At 37.2% G+C, this 19,373-nt stretch overlaps 1 protein-coding gene across 1 annotated transcript in view; it reads right to left on the minus strand.

The window, feature by feature from the left end:
• col4a4 (collagen, type IV, alpha 4) overlaps nt 1-19,373 on the minus strand; it is a 70,930-nt gene that overhangs the window by 11,488 nt on the left and 40,069 nt on the right. The window contains exons 4-38 of the mRNA XM_079885051.1: nt 16,934-17,068; nt 16,803-16,847; nt 16,373-16,489; nt 15,243-15,311; nt 15,080-15,115; nt 14,874-14,936; nt 14,333-14,368; nt 13,664-13,705; nt 13,506-13,586; nt 13,346-13,390; nt 13,159-13,221; nt 12,793-12,837; nt 12,623-12,676; nt 12,405-12,465; nt 10,777-10,881; nt 10,537-10,629; nt 9,221-9,283; nt 8,474-8,563; nt 7,474-7,634; nt 7,299-7,371; nt 6,876-6,982; nt 6,438-6,621; nt 5,796-5,864; nt 5,354-5,461; nt 4,496-4,714; nt 4,139-4,300; nt 3,895-4,062; nt 2,983-3,126; nt 2,780-2,887; nt 1,821-2,002; nt 1,582-1,645; nt 973-1,047; nt 741-848; nt 268-375; nt 70-141 (exon numbers count right to left, since the gene is read on the minus strand). Of these exons, the coding sequence (XP_079741177.1) occupies nt 70-141; nt 268-375; nt 741-848; nt 973-1,047; nt 1,582-1,645; nt 1,821-2,002; nt 2,780-2,887; nt 2,983-3,126; nt 3,895-4,062; nt 4,139-4,300; nt 4,496-4,714; nt 5,354-5,461; nt 5,796-5,864; nt 6,438-6,621; nt 6,876-6,982; nt 7,299-7,371; nt 7,474-7,634; nt 8,474-8,563; nt 9,221-9,283; nt 10,537-10,629; nt 10,777-10,881; nt 12,405-12,465; nt 12,623-12,676; nt 12,793-12,837; nt 13,159-13,221; nt 13,346-13,390; nt 13,506-13,586; nt 13,664-13,705; nt 14,333-14,368; nt 14,874-14,936; nt 15,080-15,115; nt 15,243-15,311; nt 16,373-16,489; nt 16,803-16,847; nt 16,934-17,068 (3,355 nt within the window). The remainder of the gene's footprint in view (nt 1-69; nt 142-267; nt 376-740; nt 849-972; nt 1,048-1,581; nt 1,646-1,820; nt 2,003-2,779; nt 2,888-2,982; nt 3,127-3,894; nt 4,063-4,138; nt 4,301-4,495; nt 4,715-5,353; nt 5,462-5,795; nt 5,865-6,437; nt 6,622-6,875; nt 6,983-7,298; nt 7,372-7,473; nt 7,635-8,473; nt 8,564-9,220; nt 9,284-10,536; nt 10,630-10,776; nt 10,882-12,404; nt 12,466-12,622; nt 12,677-12,792; nt 12,838-13,158; nt 13,222-13,345; nt 13,391-13,505; nt 13,587-13,663; nt 13,706-14,332; nt 14,369-14,873; nt 14,937-15,079; nt 15,116-15,242; nt 15,312-16,372; nt 16,490-16,802; nt 16,848-16,933; nt 17,069-19,373) is intronic.

Below are 19,373 nucleotides of genomic sequence, written 5' to 3' on the forward strand. Positions count from 1 at the left end.
AGTGAGAGGGATGGCAAGCAGGCAACAACAAAACTTCTGATAGCACAAAAGATTGAACATGTATCTCACCTCGAGATCCAATCTCACCCTTGACACCCTTCAGGCCATCTAGCCCATGAAGCCCTGGGAGCCCTGAAGATCCTGCAAGTGATAAATTAATTATCAAAAAAAGTATGTTTAAAATGCACGTTTTCAAGTTTAAAATGTATACATGATTGTTCTATTTTTAAAATTAACGGCAGCATCACTTAGCATAAGTATTCAAACCTCTAAGGCCAAGGTGTCCCATGTTTCCTTTAGGGCCTGGCGGACCTGAAGGCCCTCGAGCACCCTCTGGACCATGTCTTCCACACGGACCTGGGGCCCCAACCACACCTGTAAAGGAGAAAGAACACTATTTGAGAACACAGCAAAACTTAATAAGGTGCATGACTATGGAATTGAGATGATGTAGGCTTGTAGGCTTGTAGACCGGTGTCACATGGTATTCGGCCAGTTGGACAACGAACTCTAAAATTTTAAACTCACAACACAGTCAGCAGGAGTTAGATTTCAATTAAAAGTGGCGGAGGATTTGGTCACTGCCCCCCCCTAAACCCCTGTGTTATCGGTAATACCTTTGTTGTCACAAGTTTATTTACCGGTGGGGACATTTCCTCATTGTGACATCCCTAGTCACAAGTGCACATTTATCCACTATTTTAGAGCCAGATTGATCCGTTTAACAATGGGTATTTTACCAGGAGGTCCACAATGGCCAGGGTTCCCAGGTGGTCCAGGTGGACCCCATTTTCCATAAGGCCCTTGTGCTCCAGGGTCACCACGGTCTCCTTTGTCACCGGGGGGAGCTATTGGGGAGAAAAGAGATGTTTCTATAGCTCAGAACTCATTTTTTAAATGCATTTCTGCATTATAGAAATATATATTACAAGAAGGGTTAATTATATGAAGTAAACGTTAAGAAAACCATACCTGACACGCCTTTTTCTCCAGAGGGCCCTCTCTCACCTGTTCGTCCTGGCTCACCAATAGACTCACCTTTGTCACCTATTCAACACAGTACAAGGAGGTTTTGCAATAGATCTCATTTCACATGAGACTTAAAATGTGCAGATTTAATATATAATGATTGTGTAGTGTTTGTAAGGGTTGTAGCTTTGACTACATACATTACTGTTCTAAGGTTTGGTGTCAGTACGATTTTATCATATCGTAAGAAAAATTTATACTTTTATCCACCAACAATGCATTTATTTGATCAAAACTGACAGTAAACGCTGATACTTTGTTAAAAAAGAAATCTATTTCTATTTCTGAATGTTGAAATGTGTTTTCAACATTCCAGCAAATCAGCACATTTATTATGATTTCTGAAAGATCATGTGACACTGAAGCCTGGAGTAATGACGCTGACAATCCAGCATTCATCACAGGAATAAATTATATTTTAATATATATTCAATTTATTCAAATATATGCAGCCTAGATGAGCATAAGACACTTCTTTCGAAAACATTTAAAAAAATCTTTTGAAAGGTAATGTTGGTTTGAGTATGCAAGGTTTCAAGCATTGTATTTTACCTTTAGGACCATCTAACCCAGGGAAACCAGGGGTTCCTGACATACCAGTCAATCCAGGATCACCCTACAAACAAACGTGTTAATGACTAAATCCTACATATATGGTCAGTTTATCTACACAACTGTTTATGTACACTATCTGTGTTTGTGTCAAAGACAATCAAACCAACAACAAAACTCAAATAATTTGGCAAGAATTAAAAAATAAGATTCATATAAATAAAAGACCATCCACTCACTGAATCACCATTTTCCCCTGGGAATCCCACAATTCCCTTCGGTCCAGGTCGCCCAAGTGTGCCAGGCTCACCAGGAGACCCAGGAACGCCTGGCGGTCCACGAAAGCCACTTTCAAAGCCATAAGGTCCATTAAGTCCCGGATACCCTGGTGGTCCAGGCGGACCTGGTTCACCCTTATTGCCTGAGAATTAAGAAGTAGAAACTACGTGATCTGATGAAGGTCTTTCCTATCAAAGTTAGAAACCAACATAGGATCTGAGGCCCCGTTTACACCTGGTATTAAGATGTGTTTTGGTCCATCGGATCACAAGCAGACAACGCTAAATACAGGTGTAAACAGCTCTATAACGTTTTGAGCTTGTCCACTTTCGACCACTTTCAGAGGTAGTCGAAAATGTATTCGACCGGATTGCTTTCGTAGTGCAAACGCTTATGTGGCTGAATGTGTTCGAACAGCCACAAAACATCGCTTACTCTCCGCATACTGACTTGATGCATAAACATAGTTTATGTCAGATGGGTTTTAAACTTTGTCAGCTGAAGACCCAAGTTTAGTTTGGAGACAAAAATGTATCAAGCACAATGTTCTCTTACCATTCCTGATTTCTAACTGTCCAACTACATGACATTACGTGTTATAGGGTTTTAATGTCAGAGCAGAAACCAAAGCTGCTGCTCCGTGTGTTTTCCCGTCGTCTCTGGTCATGTTCATATGTAAATTGCATGAGCTTATTTTGTCCATTAGATCCAAAGATCTGAAAAAAACCCCCATACATTTACCCGCCCTTAGACAAAGAAATCAGGACAGAAGTGTTTGAAAGTGGACAAAAGATATGGATTAAAACACCAGGGGTAAACGGGTATGTGTCTCCCTTGTCCCTCGTTTGGTGATCTGATCGACCAAAACGCATCTTAATACCAGGTGTAAACAGTGCATGAATATCTGTTACAAATTTACCCCTTTCTCCACTGAAACCATTCTCCCCATTAGGTCCAGGTGGTCCTACTCGGCCTTTGACTGGCACTGAAATCACGTCTCCTGGAAGTCCAGGAGGCCCAATGCATCCTGTAAAGAAAAAATGTGGTACCTTTAACTGCCATCATCACATTAGACCTGACCTAAAGTATGACAATATGGTGTTTCACACTGTTTTGAAGTACCTTTCTGGCCCTTGGTTCCATTTCTCCCTGGGAAACCTGGATATCCATTCAGACCCCTAAGGCCTTTTTGTCCAGGAGCCCCTAAAGGGCCTGTCTGCCCTGTGTTGCCAGCATAGCCATCTTGACCAGGAAATCCAGGCAAACCTGAGATGTTATATGATAGGTGAGAATCATGTGTCCCACTGACACCTTCTTTGTTTTTTTACTCTAAATATCTAAAGGACACACATTTAAAAGGAAATTACAGAGAAATTGGCCTAACACATTTTAGTGTTGAAGCTAATGTCAACATAAATGTAATAAACTAACGTTTAAAAGTTTGGGGTCAGCAAGACTTTACATTTTTTATATATATATACTTTTAATTTGACAAGGATGCATCAAATTGATCAAAAGTGACAATAAAGACAATAATGTTACAAAATATTTAAAATTGAAATAAATGCAGTTCATGTATAATTTCTATTCATCAATAGTAATAAGACTTTTTTTTGAGCAACAAATCAGCATATCAGAATGACTTCTGAAGGATCATGTGACACTGAAGACTGGAGTAATGATGCTGAAAATTCAGCTTTACCATCACAGGAATAAATTACATTTGAAAATATATTAAAATAGAATCACAGTTATTTTAAATTGTAATAATATTTCACAATATTACTGTATTTTTGATCAACAGCAACTTTGCTGAGCATAAAATACTTCTTACAAAAACATTTTAAAAATCTTACTGTAAAGCAGTACATATAGAACATTGATAGTAACATCCATCTTAACTGTAAATTGTTTCAGGCAACCAAAATGTTACAAACCACAGTTAGGCATTTGTTTAACTAAGGTCACATAACAGGGTACATTCATTGAATAAACTCCTTAAAGCACATCAAGACCTGTGGAAAGACTCTTTACCCTTTGGTCCAGTAAATCCAGGATTTCCATTGTCTCCTTTGAGTCCTGAAGGTCCCTGAAGGCCAGTGTATCCTTGAATGCCTGGGAAACCAGACTTACCAGGGTCTCCTTTAGCTCCAATGCCTGGAGGTCCCTGCTCCCCAAGTGATCCTTTCTCTCCAGGGGTGCCTAACACGGAAAAGTGACATTATTGTTATTGGAACAATCCTAACAAGCTTCTGTCGATATAGTGGTATCTACTGACCTCTCTGTCCACTAAAGCCTGGTGATCCTGTCTTGCCAGGTGGACCAGCTTGTCCTTCGTCACATTTTTCTGGTCTCCCACCTGGGAAACCAGGTGCCCCTTGTTTACCATCCTCTCCTTTTTCCCCTTTTCTTCCAGGCCGTCCTGGAATACCTGGTGTACCTGCAGAAAAAGTTATTTAATTATTTAATTATTTTAGTTAATGGACCTGACTATTGTGAACTTATGACTAACAACTAACTAGACTGTGCAAAACAACTTACATCTTCAAAACAGTGACCTTTAAATACTATTTCTTTCTTTATATCATAATCATATTGCTGTTCGCCAGATATTATTTAACTGTCAATGCAGTACCTTGCAATCCAATTGGTCCAGGAGGTCCAGGTACACCTTTAGGGCCCTGACATCCCTGAACCCCAAAGGGGCCCATCGGTCCTGGAGCCCCAATAACACAGTCTCCAAAAGGCCCTTTCAGACCCTGGGGTCCACGAAATCCAGGTGTGCCAGGTGAGCCACTTATACTGTTGCCGTCGGGGCCAGTGTCACCTGGATCTCCTGAATATCCATCTGGACCTGCGGATGATATGGCAGAGATATTAGATTTATAATACTTTTCTAATGGATGCGTTCTAGTCAAGCTGAGACTGTGGATATATCATGCAGATATAGAATAATTAATAAACGTATTTTGAATTAGGGGTTGACATAGTCGACATTGACTAGTCGCTGATGACGTCATTAATGAACAAATAAGCCTGAACCTCGAGCTGACACTCGAGCGCGGGTTGCCACAGCTATGGTTGATATATATATAAATGTTGAGCATTCAGAGGTTAAAATCAAACATATCTAGTGGAGCGCTCTCTGAGTATGCATTTATTTGTTATTTTAACTGTTGCAAACAGAACGTAAAAGTGGACTTTCTTATCCTGAAAGATTTCTTATCCTGTTGCCTATTATCTTCTTATTATCTTCTTCCTATTTATTATCTATTGCCATGATCAGCGACTGGCCGACGTCGAGCTTAAAGTGTCATGGCAGAGCATTAAAGTTGACTAGTCTGTGCAACCCCTATGTTGAATAGAATCAAAGAGGGTTTATTCAAGTAATGCATAATCAAGTAATCCATACTGCATAAAGTTCAACAAAAATGAAAATGCACCAAAACCTCAAACATGTGACTAGCTCTCAAATTATAGTTATAATCTCTACCTCTCAGTCCGTTACACACAAAATCACCAGGGTCTCCGTTCTCTCCTTTGGGACCATCTGGTCCAGTATTTCCTTTGTATCCTGGATTTCCAAGTGTACCTTTCTCACCTGGAAGGAAAAATTAAGGTTTTGGCCATAAACTGTATTTGATCATTAATCAGCCATCTGAGCTGCAAAATTCATACTGCAATTTGAAGACATTCAACACTGTCACACAACAAAATAACTTCATTAGTCCAAAACATTTTACGACAAAACATCAATAACTATGTCACTAAGTAATAAACAAAAGCGAGTATGTCAAATATAACATACAGGGAACCTTTGAGGAAACTCTACACTTTAAGGTACATTATTGTTATTCCTTCAGTTGCATCGTTTCTTTTTTTCCCAACCATCCTTCTTTCACACTCTTTCGTCAGAAAATCTTTTAATATGTTACCTTTACATCCAGGCATTCCTTTCTCACCAGTGTCTCCACGAATGCCAGGCCCACAGGGCAGTGTATCACCTACCAAGAAAATCAACAATCAAACTCTACCTTACTTAAACTATTGTTCATTTGGGGTCAGTATGAATTTTCACGCTTCTGAAATAACTGTCTTAAGGTACACCAAGGATGTATATATTTGATCAAAAATACAATTTAAAATAACTGTATAAATATCATGTATTCCCATAATGGCAAAGCTGAATTTTCAGCATCATTACTCCAATATTTATATTAATATATTCAACTTAATATTTTATAGAAATGGTGACACTTTCAGGATGAGCAATAGAAAGTTAAAAAGAACAGCATTTATTTGCCATAGAAATGTTTTGTAATAATGTAAAAGTCTTGAGTGTCATGCTTGATTAATTTAATGCAACTTTGCTGAATAAAAAATAAAAAAACTGTATTGATGCCAACATTTTTAATGGTAGTGTACAAATCTTTTTTTGTTTTATTTTTTACTTCCTCCATACAAGAAGTTAACAATAGTTAACAACAAATTAGTTTTTACTATATACAGCTGGAATAGTGGCTTGATACCAATTTGTCACATATAATATAAACCTTACTCAGCACTGTGACTCTTACCTTGAATCCCTTTAGGACCCGGTGGCCCTGTTTGGCCTTGAGGTCCAGGGTCCCCTGGTTGCCCTCGTCGCCCATTTGACCCCATCATACATGGTCCAGGAGGACCAGTTGGACCTCTGAAGCCTTTCACACCAACAGCTCCTTGACATCCCCTGTCACCTGTCAGTCCAACAAGATTATCTCCCTGGGAAGAGAAAAAGGGTTTTTAAAAAGAAATTAATGTACATTACTGTACGTGTACATTAAAATCATCCAAAATTCATATGAAGAAAAGGTTCAGTAATGACCTGTCCAATTACACGACATGATATTAATTGCTCAAAACACATTGTAACTAGTTAAGGACTCTTTTATATATATATATATATATATATATATATATATATATGTTTGTGTATATAGTACAGCACAACTTTTTCATGAATGTTTATGACGTACCAGAAGTCCAGGATCTCCAGGAGCACCAATCTTCCCATCAGCCCCTTTCTTCCCATTACACCCTGGATTTCCATATGGTCCAGTAGATCCCGGGTCACCTTTCTCCCCTTTAACATGATGCAAAAATTCCATTACAATTTCTGATAATTGCACGTCGCTTCACATGTAAAATTAAAATGAGGGATTTGATGGATAACTTGATCAGAAAAATCAGAAGAAATAAAAAAAACTCTGTCAAAAGTTTGGCATAATGCTCAGGGATCAAGAAACTGCCCTGCAATTCTACTATCAAACATTTAACATCAAACCAATTCATGCTTTATTATTCCATTGAAAATAACCTTAGTTGTTACACCATTTTGGGTTAGTCTTAAAATGTTTAACATATCTAACAATAATCTATAAATTGCAAAAATGCTTCACCCTTTGTGCATGACACCATAACACCTCCTTTCTCTCCTTTAATCCCTCGGACACCTTTGAAGCCTCTGGGACCCTGAGAAACAACAACAGACACAAACAAAAAGAAATCCTTAGATACACAAACATATACAAGCAGAATACAAACTTATTTTGAATCTCAACCAGGTTTACATACAGTAACACCTCCCACGCCCCTCTCTCCGATGAGTCCGACATCACCAGTGGGACCCCGGTTCCCTTTTCGCCCAGGATCACCAGGGTAACCCAGAGGGCCTTGGGGACCACGATCGCCAGGTAGATCACCAGGTGGGGTACATGCACATCCCCCATTAGGACCTGAAAGGGAACACAAAAAATATAATAAGCACAGGTGCTCATGCTGTGGTTAGAAAATATGCTTTTCCGCCCCCTAATGGGCACTGATACACACTACACACAACTTTACAGCTAGGACAAAAGATCCAGAATTAAGCAGCACCATGGACAGCACTAGATAAGATGCTCTTATACTTATAAGCAGGTTCTGCACATTCATATCAATCATTCACACAGATACCTCCTCCTGTATGTTCAATTATTACATATTTTGGATCATTTGATAATGCTTCAGTAAAAAACAAGCTGCTCACTTTAAAATATTTTACTGTGTTTGAAAAATATGAAAAAGTGCACATATAGACCTATTCATGAGATAAATCATAGATTATAGTATATAGTATAGCTTAGTCACTAAAATAGTGTCATTAAAAAGTTTTTGGACACTTAAGTCATGATTAAAATGTATGACTAAAAATGTATAAAAATGACAATTTTTTTTGGTTTTAACATTTTGGTAAAAACATATACTGCTCAAAAATGTAACTGCTCTTTCTGATTTAACTGACTTTACACTACTTTTCAAAGTAATTTTCTGGGTTAAGTTTTGGGTAATTAAACTTTTTTTTTTCAAAAGAAGTCTCTTATGCTCAACAAGGCTGCTTTATTTGATCAAAGCTTCAGTCAATTATTGTGAAATATTATTATAACTATTTTCTATTTAAATATATTTTAAAATGTGATTTATTCCTGTGATGATCCTTCAGAAATCATTCTAATAGGGTGATTTGCTGCTTAAGAAACATTCATTTTTATATTATCATCAATTTAAGATCATATGTCAATGTCTTAAAACTCACCCTTTCTCCCCTGGACACCTGGTAATCCTAAAGGCCCTCTCTCTCCAACCTGTCCACATTCTCCATGTTCTCCAGGAAGGCAGTAGTAACCTACGTCACAGACAGATAATCTCATCACTGTGTATTAACTGTACTTCTTTTGAACTGTAGTGTAACGTCTTATGTATTTAGGTATGATGATACTTGCATAAATGTGTTGGATAAATGAATGTAGCATGTGACAGTTAAAATGTTGTGCTCACCGCAAACTGTTCACTCGAAACACATGACGAGACAAATGTTGACATCATGATAGGATGGACATGCACACAAAAACAACATGCGGGCAGGCAAACAAACAATTACGACAATGCTTTACAAGGACATACAATAACTTCATTGATGATGCACACACATGTACATTATCAATAATACCTACAAAATGAGACGTGTTAGTGTGTCTACATTAAACATGCTAAATGTTTACTTGAATTAATTACAAATCAAATGAAAATATGTCAAAGAATAAAAAAGACATTGCAATGAAAAAGACAATCACAAAAGGGAACTAGGGCACTACAGACACTAAGGGAACTAGGTAAATGCTTACATGCTCTCAAAAGTTTAATTGTAAACTCCCTCTAACATGCATTTTATACAGGTATGTGCAGATAGCTTAATGTGACTGAATCACAATCTCATCGGGGCTGGTTAAGGCAGACAATGGAAAATGGAAGAATGCAAGGAAAAAAATCTATATCCACTCACCGGGATTGCCAGGATTTCCTTGTGATCCTTTACGTCCAGGAGGGCCTCGTTTTCCAGGTTCCCCTGGATGAAAAGTCATGATGTTACTAACTCACATTACAAAAGTATAAAAAAATCTCTCTTCTTCTCTGTCTTAAATGGAAAGAGCACGATGACAATACACTACCATTTTTGAGGTCAGTAAAGTTTGGGGTCACTAAGGTTTCTCATTGAAATAAATGAATATGCAATAATTGCATTTGACACACTAAATTGATCAAAAGTGATAGTAAAGATATCTATAATGTTACAAAAGATTTCTATTTCAAATAAATGCTGTTCTATTGAACTTTTTTATTCATAAAAAGAATCCTTGAGAAAAATTTTTTAAGCAGCACAAAACAGGACATGAGCAACTAACTTCTGTATTCTGTATAACAGGTCGCATCACTTCCGGTTCAGGTCTTTTGTCTGTGCTTCTTTAAATATAGAGCTATTTTAGTCAAGATGCCTTCAAAGGATGATGAGCATAGATGAGCAGAACTGATGCCCATCACATATGCAGAGTGATATCTAAAAGTTGTTTTATTTTTCTTCTTCTCACTAACATTTAGATTTTTTAATTGAATAAAACAACAATATAAAAGAACGAGCTGATGACCTTAAAAGTCCATAGATATCGCTGTCAGTTCGTATTGCCATTAACAGTTTTTCCGACAAGTGGATGCATTGAGACCAGTTTTCCTGTTTATTCATGTGACGTTAGACATCAAATCTACTGTTTTCAAGTTTCTTGAGCAGCAAATCATCATATTAGTATGATTTCTGAAGGATCATGTGAAGACTGGAGTAATGATGCCATAAATCTCACCAACGGCAAACTTTTGTTAGTAGTAGTGTAAGTATATTGTATGTCTTATGTAGCATCCACTCACCAGGATTGTCATAGTATGGGTATTTCTTCTGCTCCCCATATAAATTATCCCCCCCCCCCCCTTGACAGACAGTTTTTAATACATATATAATGAAAATGTGCCTTCAGTACAGTCCAACTTTTTATGTTTGCCCCTAAAGGCCAATTCACACTGCACAGACAAACGGCAACAAACAAGTTGGCCGTTGGATTTAGAATTTTATGAAAAAAATTCACACTGATCCAACAAACTCCGACAGACTTGTTTGTTGGTGTTTGTTGGCGTTTGTCTGTGTGGTGTGAATTGGCCTTAACATGTCAGTCACACACATAATATTCTTTCAAATATTACAATGTCTAATAAAATGCTTACTGAATATTATTATGGTCAGCCATAATATGGGAAAAAAATCTGAAATATTACCGTAGTTTAAGAGTGACCCATATGTTTGTCCTGGGTCACCCTTTTCTCCTTTGATTCCATTGAGACCCTGGAGACCAGATTCACCCATTGCACCTAAGAGATTGCACCCAAAGCAAAGCAGAGTTAGAACGAGAATCGAGAAATGAAAGAGAAACAGACAGAAGGTTTGAGCCTAAGACCAAAACTATGATTTACAATATACAAATGCCATAAAAAGATGATATTTATGATTATTCACACCTATTACAGATGCTCCTGAATCACCAAGGGGACCAGGTATACCCATCATCCCTCTATCCCCAGGTGGCCCGGCGGCACCAGGGAGCCCAGGATCTCCAGGTGGTCCTACAACACACATTAATACAACATCATTTTTAAATCATATCATACATTTATAATTATATATATACTGTATATATACCCTTCAAAATAGATAATGCTGTACTATGAGATCGCATCTAAAAAATCTCAGTTCTCGCCATCTCTGAAAAGCCAAGCCAATGTTGATTTTCGTTTTATTACGAGCTCTGTCACGCTCTCTTTTTGCCAGCAGACTCTCCTCTATTCAGCATATCTTTAAAATGGATGGTTCCCCAGAGGTTTGAGATTTCGAGACTTTCTCGCACAACTAACCTATGTCACTCCCACACTATAGACACTTCAAAGTAGCCAGAGAGCAACTTTTCCAAAGCCATTTTAAGGTAAGCCTCCAAGGTTAGCAAAAAATAGTATAACGCTGCGGTACACAGGGAAGGAGACCAGAGGCCTTTTTGCCAATGGAGGAGAGGCTTTAATGCATTGAATAAACAGCTTTTGTGGGAAAACAGCTTATCACTTAAATGGATAGTTCACCCAAAAATACAAACTCTGTCATAATTTACTCACCCTCAAGTTTCTCAAATTTCTTTGTTCTGTTAAACGCAAAGGAAGATATTCTGAAGAATGGAAGTCAATGGGGTCCATCATTTGTTTGGTTACTAACATTCTTCAAAATATCTTCAGTTGTGTTCAACAGAAGAAAGAAACTCATATGTTTTGGAACAACTTAAGGGTGAATAAATTATGAAATCATTTTTGGGTGAACTATCCCTTTAAGGAAATCGACAGTCTATCGGATAAACTTCAACATATTTGCCCTTAAAGCGGAAATGAAGCAGTCAGTCAAGTTAATATTATCTATTAAATGGATTTCCACTCTAATCAAAAATGATATTACAGGCCGCCGACATCTTGCAGTACTACAACCTGTGACGTCGGGTTTGTTGGCTCCCTTGGATTAATAAGGGACAACCAATAAAGGGCTCTAATAATTCAGACTTGCAACTAATAAGTCAATAAAACGACGGGATTAAGGATAATATTTGGGGATTTTTAATCAAAGATTGTTTCTTTTTTTCAGTTTTATAGGAGAAGTCAGGGACAATTTTGCGGCAGTTAGGATTCAGTTTACAGCACTTCTCATTCATTTCTATGGAATCCGCAAACAGTGACCGACTGTTGATTGAGAAACACACTGATTTTTCTCTATTTACAGATATGATGAGACATGCACGGACGAGTGTCGTATGTATGTATTTTCCCGCAAAAAAAACATCCCGTCAGGTCTAAAATATAAACTCTTAAAATATGCTTGCTTACCATAGTGAATCAGGGTAAGACAAAATCACATTTTGGAAGAAGGATTAATGATGTATTGACTCTTTTAAATTTAAATTTTGAACAAAAAAAGTTGGATAGTGTACTTTAACTTCACTGACGCATTCATTACAGTTTGCACAATAAATTTAAGCAAGCCATCAAGTGAAACACTAATTGTACAATTTTCACATGTTTACAATGTGGTTGTGTACTAATGTAAACACTATTACCTATCATATCATTATAATGGTACTCTGGGTTTCCTTTAGGTCCGGGGTCACCTGGGAAGCCCTGTCACACATTCACAGCAGCAGCGTCAGTGAACAAATGAAAATACACCACAGGTTTAAATATCTCTTACTAAATCTCTATCTTTCAAAGTTCATACAATGCAACTGAGCACAATTTAAAATGCAGATGAAAAGTCTATTCAGAATGTGTGTCTGACCTTTGGTCCTGGGTTGCCAAATAGACCAGGGAGACCGTTTTCCCCAAGTTTCCCCTGTATATGTAAAAAACATAACAACAGAAGAGACAAACAGTATAATTCAACAAAGCTATTATGTTAATATAAATGAATAATTATTAATAATAATGAAGAATTATTAACACATGTACCTTGGGTCCTTGAAAACCTCTTCGGCCCGGAAATCCAGGAGGGCCCTATGATTATTTAAAAAATAAACTATAGTAAGATCTAGTACAACAACATCTACGACTGAAAAAGTACACAAAGGATGGAGTTGAGTAAAATGACTTAAATTAGATCTGAATGTGTAAAATGTGTTGGATTGGTTAATTTTCAATGTTTTGACTGGTTGGTTTGGAATGGTTGAATTTTTATTCATTTTTGTTATTAGATGGTTTGTGGTGTTATTGGTTGGTTAGAGTGTTAGAATGGTTGGTTTGAGGGGTTATGCAGGAATTATTGCAGTGTTGGTTTGTTGTGGAATAAATGATATGGAAACGGGTGAATAGTCTTACTCTGGGTCCAGAGAACCCAATTATGCCTTTCTCTCCTTTTTCTGCTTGAGGCCCTTCAAGACCCTGAGAAACACATAAATTAATGTAAAACCACACTATTGCTTGAACTAATGTAGATCTCATACTACTGCATGCTACGCTATTTCAGAACTTATTAGGTCTAATGATTTAAATGTACAATACTCACGTCAGGGCCAGGATCTCCACAAATTCCTTTTTGTCCCTTTTCCCCCTAAAAACAAAGTTTTTTTTTTTTTAAATCTGAAACAAAACCTCCATCATTTACTACCTGGCATCCTTATAAAACCTTAGCAACTGAAAACTCATTTCACATGTGGAAGTTTTACCTTATCGCCTTTTACATAGTCTTCTGGGTTGGGCTCCACAAATTCAAATCGACCTGGATCCCCCTTGGGACCTTGCTCCCCCTGTAAGAGAATCAAGATGACATAAACACAACTTCACTTATATTCTGTAAATTCATACTACCATATGTGTTATTTACCTCATCTCCTTTTGGTCCAGGCAGTGATCTTCCTGAGTCTCCCTACAGGAAATAGAGCAAAATTGTATTAAAAAAAGGTAAAATAATCTAAATGGTTCCATATTACTCACAGATGGCAGTCAGAGAACAAGCAGAAGTTTGTTACTTCAAATTAAAGGTACACTATGTAACTTTTTTTGTTCAAAATGAACAAAATTTTAATTAGTCAATACATCATCAGTCCGTCTTCCAAAACGTGTTTTTGTCTTACCCTGATTCACTATGGAAAGCCTATAATAAGTGTTTATATTTTAGAACAGGGTCAGAAGGGTCAGTTCATTATGGTTGTTGTAGCGCTGTGCTTGAATTTATTTTCAAGGAAGTATCGTGTCTATTAATGGGTAAAGTTACAGTGACATCTTCAGCTAGTCAGCTTGAGGTCCTCTCCATCTAAACGGATTATTTCTCTTTAAGCCTATAGTGAATGTTTTATGAGCTGTAGGATAACCATATTCATCCGCAAAGTCACGCAGAGCCGAAGCACAACCAAAACAATGTTCTTCTACAAAATACATGCAGTTTTGTTTTTAACTGCTAGAAGGCCAAAAGTTACATACTGTATAGTGTGCCTTTAACTTCAGTCATCTCAGAGAATGTTCATTCTCATAGGCATGTACATGCAAAACTCACCGGTTGGCCTTTCGGACCTGGTAAACCCTGTAAGCCCTAGGATAAGCAAAGAAAAAGGAAAAAACAAATACAAGAAATCAAATGAAAGAATTTAGAAACATTTAGATAAAAGAGATCAAGCAGCTGAGCTTAAGTTTGTATATATATATATATATATATATATATATATATATATATATACATACAGTATATTTACAGTTGTAATCAGTTGAATAATTTTGAGACTGCAGAAGTCATTAAAAGTTGCATTTTCAGTTGAATTTGGGGAAACCACTTGAAACAGTCCTTGTGTTGAGCTATTTCAATTACTTTTGTTTGATTTGTTCATTGCAAACAGCTGAAAGTCTGTAAATATTGTCAATAAACCTGATTTGCAATGGGGGTTGAATAATTCTGATTACAACTGTATATATTTAACACACACAAAAACTGTGATACTCAACAACAACAAAAAAACTGAAAAAAAAAACAACAAAAAAAACATACTACACCATTTTGCAGATGTAGTGCTTGTAAAAAATGTAGAGAATGCTTCTCTCACCATAAATCCATCGGGTCCTCCTCGTCCTGGTGGACCTTGTGGGCCAAAAAACCCTCTAGCTCCCTTTGTGCACATGCAAACACAGACACAGACAAACAAAGCAAACCTAACTAATAAATAAAACTGCAATAACATATAACTACACTACACCAATGTAATCTATTATATGTTCATATAAGATCTGCTTTTTTGCTCTTAGTACATACTTGTGGTCCACGTATTCCTTGTGAACCATCAACACCCTGTGAATGAGGGTCACACGTTTACAGATTTGTTAGGTATAAAAAGATACATTTTTGGCACTGCTTACTTTCAATACATTCAGCAGTACTAAAATATGAAGACATGAATGTATGGCATTATACGTACAGGTCCTCCAGGAACGTAAGTTATCCTATAAGAGGTGTCCCCTTTGATCCCTTTTAACCCAGGTAGTCCCTAAAACACATATGCAAGTAAAAAAGAAGGGAGTCATGGAAATAATTTAGTTAAAACAATCGTTTGTTTGTTTATTATGTTTTTAACACCATGTTAGCATCAGGGCTGTTTACATGGCAATCACAATCCATCAAATTTAAATTATTATATAAAACATTTTAACTTACCATAAGATAGAAAATCTAAAATACAGTCAGGTGATACATTCTGAAATATTCCATGTTTCTGAATAAAAGCGTTTTCTGGCAGTATCATAAAAATTACAGTCCAACAGACTATGTTTAACAGTCAAAGTAACTTGACACGAGAGAATCGTGTCTATCAATAGAAACCCATGTCATGTGTAAGTCTTCAGTGACCCAGTCAGCACCTCGTGAAGACGACTTGGACTAAATTTTAAGACTAAAATTTGCCTTCTTCAAAAGATCTAATTTAGTTCATATTTTGACAATTATGGGGTGGTCAGTCTTTACGGATTCATGTGCTTGAAGACAAGACCTTGAGTCAGAGGCAATTAAATAGTCCTGTTCTTGACCCTTCTCAATATTTTCCAGAACCAGAAAAAATGCTAGAGCCTCAGCTGTGAAGATAGAGCCTTGGTCTGGAATTCAAATGTTAAAACAATCGTAAAAAACTATCAAAAAAAAACAAAAAAACAAACAAACCTGGAGACAGCTATGTTATTGCTGTTTTGAGAACCAGAGGAAATGGTTAAACCGAATAAACCCAGTCAACAGGAAATCAAAATGACATACTGTTACATTATTGTATGCAATTTTCTTTCTAATTACATGCTCCTGGTCTAATTGTAAGCGATTTACTGTGTTATTTTTATTTTTTCTAATATTTATTTTTAACCCCTCTCTTTTCCAGACCACTTTTCACTATCCAATCGATTCCCAAATAAAAATAAAAATCAATAAAATCAATCTCACCCTACAATTTTTCTTGTTGAATATCCTGTTTCACTCAGAAATAAATCAGACTATGAAAGTAAAATGGGTTCATGTTGACTCTAAGAACTGTTTCACGTGGGGATGCTTGCTAAACCTATGTCGTACCATTGGTCCTGGCAGGGCGGGTCGTCCTTTCTCACCATCCAGTCCACGTTCCCCTCTGGTTCCATTACATCCATCCTTCCCTGGAAGCCCAGGAAGACCACCAGGCCCCGGATGACCCTGGAAGATGACCAACATAAGGTGGTATATGTCCATAGAGGGTAAAAACATGCAGGCAAATTACTAGTAAAAACTATTGTATTAATACAGTACAGTACAATATAATATGATATGATATAGTATAATGTAATAGAATATAATATAACATAATATAATGTTTTTTTAATTATAAAAAAAAAACTTAATTAGATTTAACCAATTGCACTCATGATGTCTAGTAGCATTTGTATGTCTTGTTAACTACAAATTGATCAATTGTTGCATAGAATATAATTTGTATTTCTATTGATGAATACTGCAGACTGTCACTTACAGGCACTCCATCTAACCCAGCATGACCGCTAACTCCTTGAACACCCTATTACAAAAGAGTGCAACAGAATGAAGGTCCTTGTATTGATTTGTATGAGAATTGTGTATGGGTATGTGTGTGTTTCTGTGTACCTGGTCTCCTGGCGAGCCAGACTCTCCAGGGAATCCTATGATCCCACGTACACCCTTCTCGCCAGAAAGTCCTGGGGTGCCAGGGAAACCTGCGGGGCCTTGGGGGCCCTGCCGACCTAAGATACCAGGATTTCCCTGGAAAACAAGAGAGGGAAAATAAATATAATACAATGCTATTATAGTAATATCTACTGCAACTCTACCATGGAAAGTCAAAATTCTTGTTTAAGAAAATATATTATAGTTAATCGTTTTTGTCATTTGTGACAGTATAGTGTAAATTAATCCATTCTAAATTTGCTATTTTGAAATGTACATTACCATTCAAAAGATGTTGAAAATTTGTCTTTAATCACAGGAATAAAGAACATTTTAAACTATATTCAAATATAAAACCATTATTTTAAATTGGAATCATATTTCATAATATAACAACATATGTCTATGAAATTAATGTATCAATTAAGCTTTGTTGAGCATAAGATAATTCTTTCAAACCCAAACTTTTGAATGGCAGTGTGTTTTTACAAAATCACCACAAGGGTGTGACAAAACATAAAGAACAAACTACGGTACATGCACAACACTGCTGTGTGTCACCAATTCCTACCTGTTTTAGGATGGAGTTTGATTGGTCGGTGATGTTAAGTGCATTGTGATGACTGTTAATAAATAGTGATGACTGTTGCGTGAGAATGAATTAGTGAATTTCATGAATGACTGACTATCTAAAAGAGCTCTGACTGAAACAAAATACACACTGACGGGAACTGAGACCGCACACACACATACGGGGACAGCAGTGGAGCACTGTATATACAACAAGGGTGGTATATACAACAGCTCTCCAACGATTCTGATCGATTCTGAGAAAATTCTGAGCTTAGTTTTTAACCACAGATATGCGAGATGATGCTGCGCGTGCTTTAGAAACACCCGTATTCTGCTTGCTTCCAATTCCTCTCTCTCTCTCTCTCTCTTTCTCTCTCTCTCACACACACACACACTGTAAGGGGTTAACAGTTTAGGACCCAAGGACCAGATGTTTGAAAGAAGACCCGGAGTCAGAATTATAAAAAATTGAAGAAAAGTTTTACTGAAGATAGTTTGCAGTTTCATCAGCAGAAGTCAGCTTCAAGACTCACACAGGAGTTCGTAGGCCGCCCCGCTTACAGTTACAAAGATCACAGCAGTTATACCATTGCTTACAGGCAGAATGATTCTGATTGGCTAAGAAATTGATAAACATAGTAATTTTCCACACATATACAGATAGACAGAAGCATATCTCCATAGATTATGCCGCTGACACTCGGACCCTGAAGTTAGGCACGTCGTAACCTTCCAGTTCTCAAATTTGGGTTGCTGGGTGCCAGCATGTCCCGAACAACAACTCAGTCAATCTCCAACAATGCCAGTGGTTCCTTAACCTGTAAGCAAGAAGACTAACACACACACCGACACACATCTTTTCCAAGGTTGGATTTGGCCAGGCTCTAACTATAAACAGGAGTCTCGTCTCAAAACATCAAGATAATGCGTTATTTCTCAAGGAAGGCTACATTTTAGTCTAAGTAAGGCTTTAACAAAGAAATGGTCCCTTAAACTATTGGCTTCAATGACCCCTATGTGTTTTAACATGTTGAAGACCTTTCTCAAACACAAAACCAGTCCCTATTTAATTTCTGGAAGCTGGGATAAATAGGCAAGCAATGTTACTGCATTCAAATATCAAATACAGACATTAAAGAATACATGAAAAGAACATTTCAGTAATCACACTGGTAACTTCTATAACAAAGTAAAATCTCCAGAGAAGTCATTCAACTCATTTGATATTTAGAAGGAAAAATATTGATTAATACCTTGATTATAATCACTCATTACAGATACATTGAAGCAGCAGTGGATTCCAATCCACCCCCTTCAACACAAACACACACACCACTCGAACCTGCCATACAATAATCTTTCATAAAGTTTGGGAATGTTTAAGCGAATTACAAGGGCATTCACTGGCTTCATCGTCCGCCAGTATTTTCCTTACAAATGCTCTACGAAGGCATCATTTATGTCGATTGGAATGCAGTGGGCTTATTAAAAATATGAAACTCACTATCAGAAGGCTGCTTTCAATTTCAAATGTGTGCGCTTTGTGAAGAGCGCTCGCGCATGCGGCTGTCCGCGGCTCTGTGTAAGTGGTTAAATGCACTAGCATCTCAAAATGTTCTTAAGACTCGAAATCAATGTAAAATAGTCAGTTCCCTTTCAGTCGGTCACGTTCAACGCCACGTTGGAGTGATCCGACTGTATAGGAATCTCGCTAGAGAGCCAATCTACATCGAGTGAAACTACTGTAAATGAGCCAATGCACATTGACGTGTGATCATTTGCAGCAGCTGCTTTGCCACGCAGCGTGGGTATATAATGAGCAGAAGGT

The sequence above is a fragment of the Squalius cephalus genome, assembly GCF_949319135.1.
Source record: "Squalius cephalus genome assembly, chromosome: 11".
Taxonomy (NCBI): Eukaryota; Metazoa; Chordata; class Actinopteri; order Cypriniformes; family Leuciscidae; genus Squalius; species Squalius cephalus.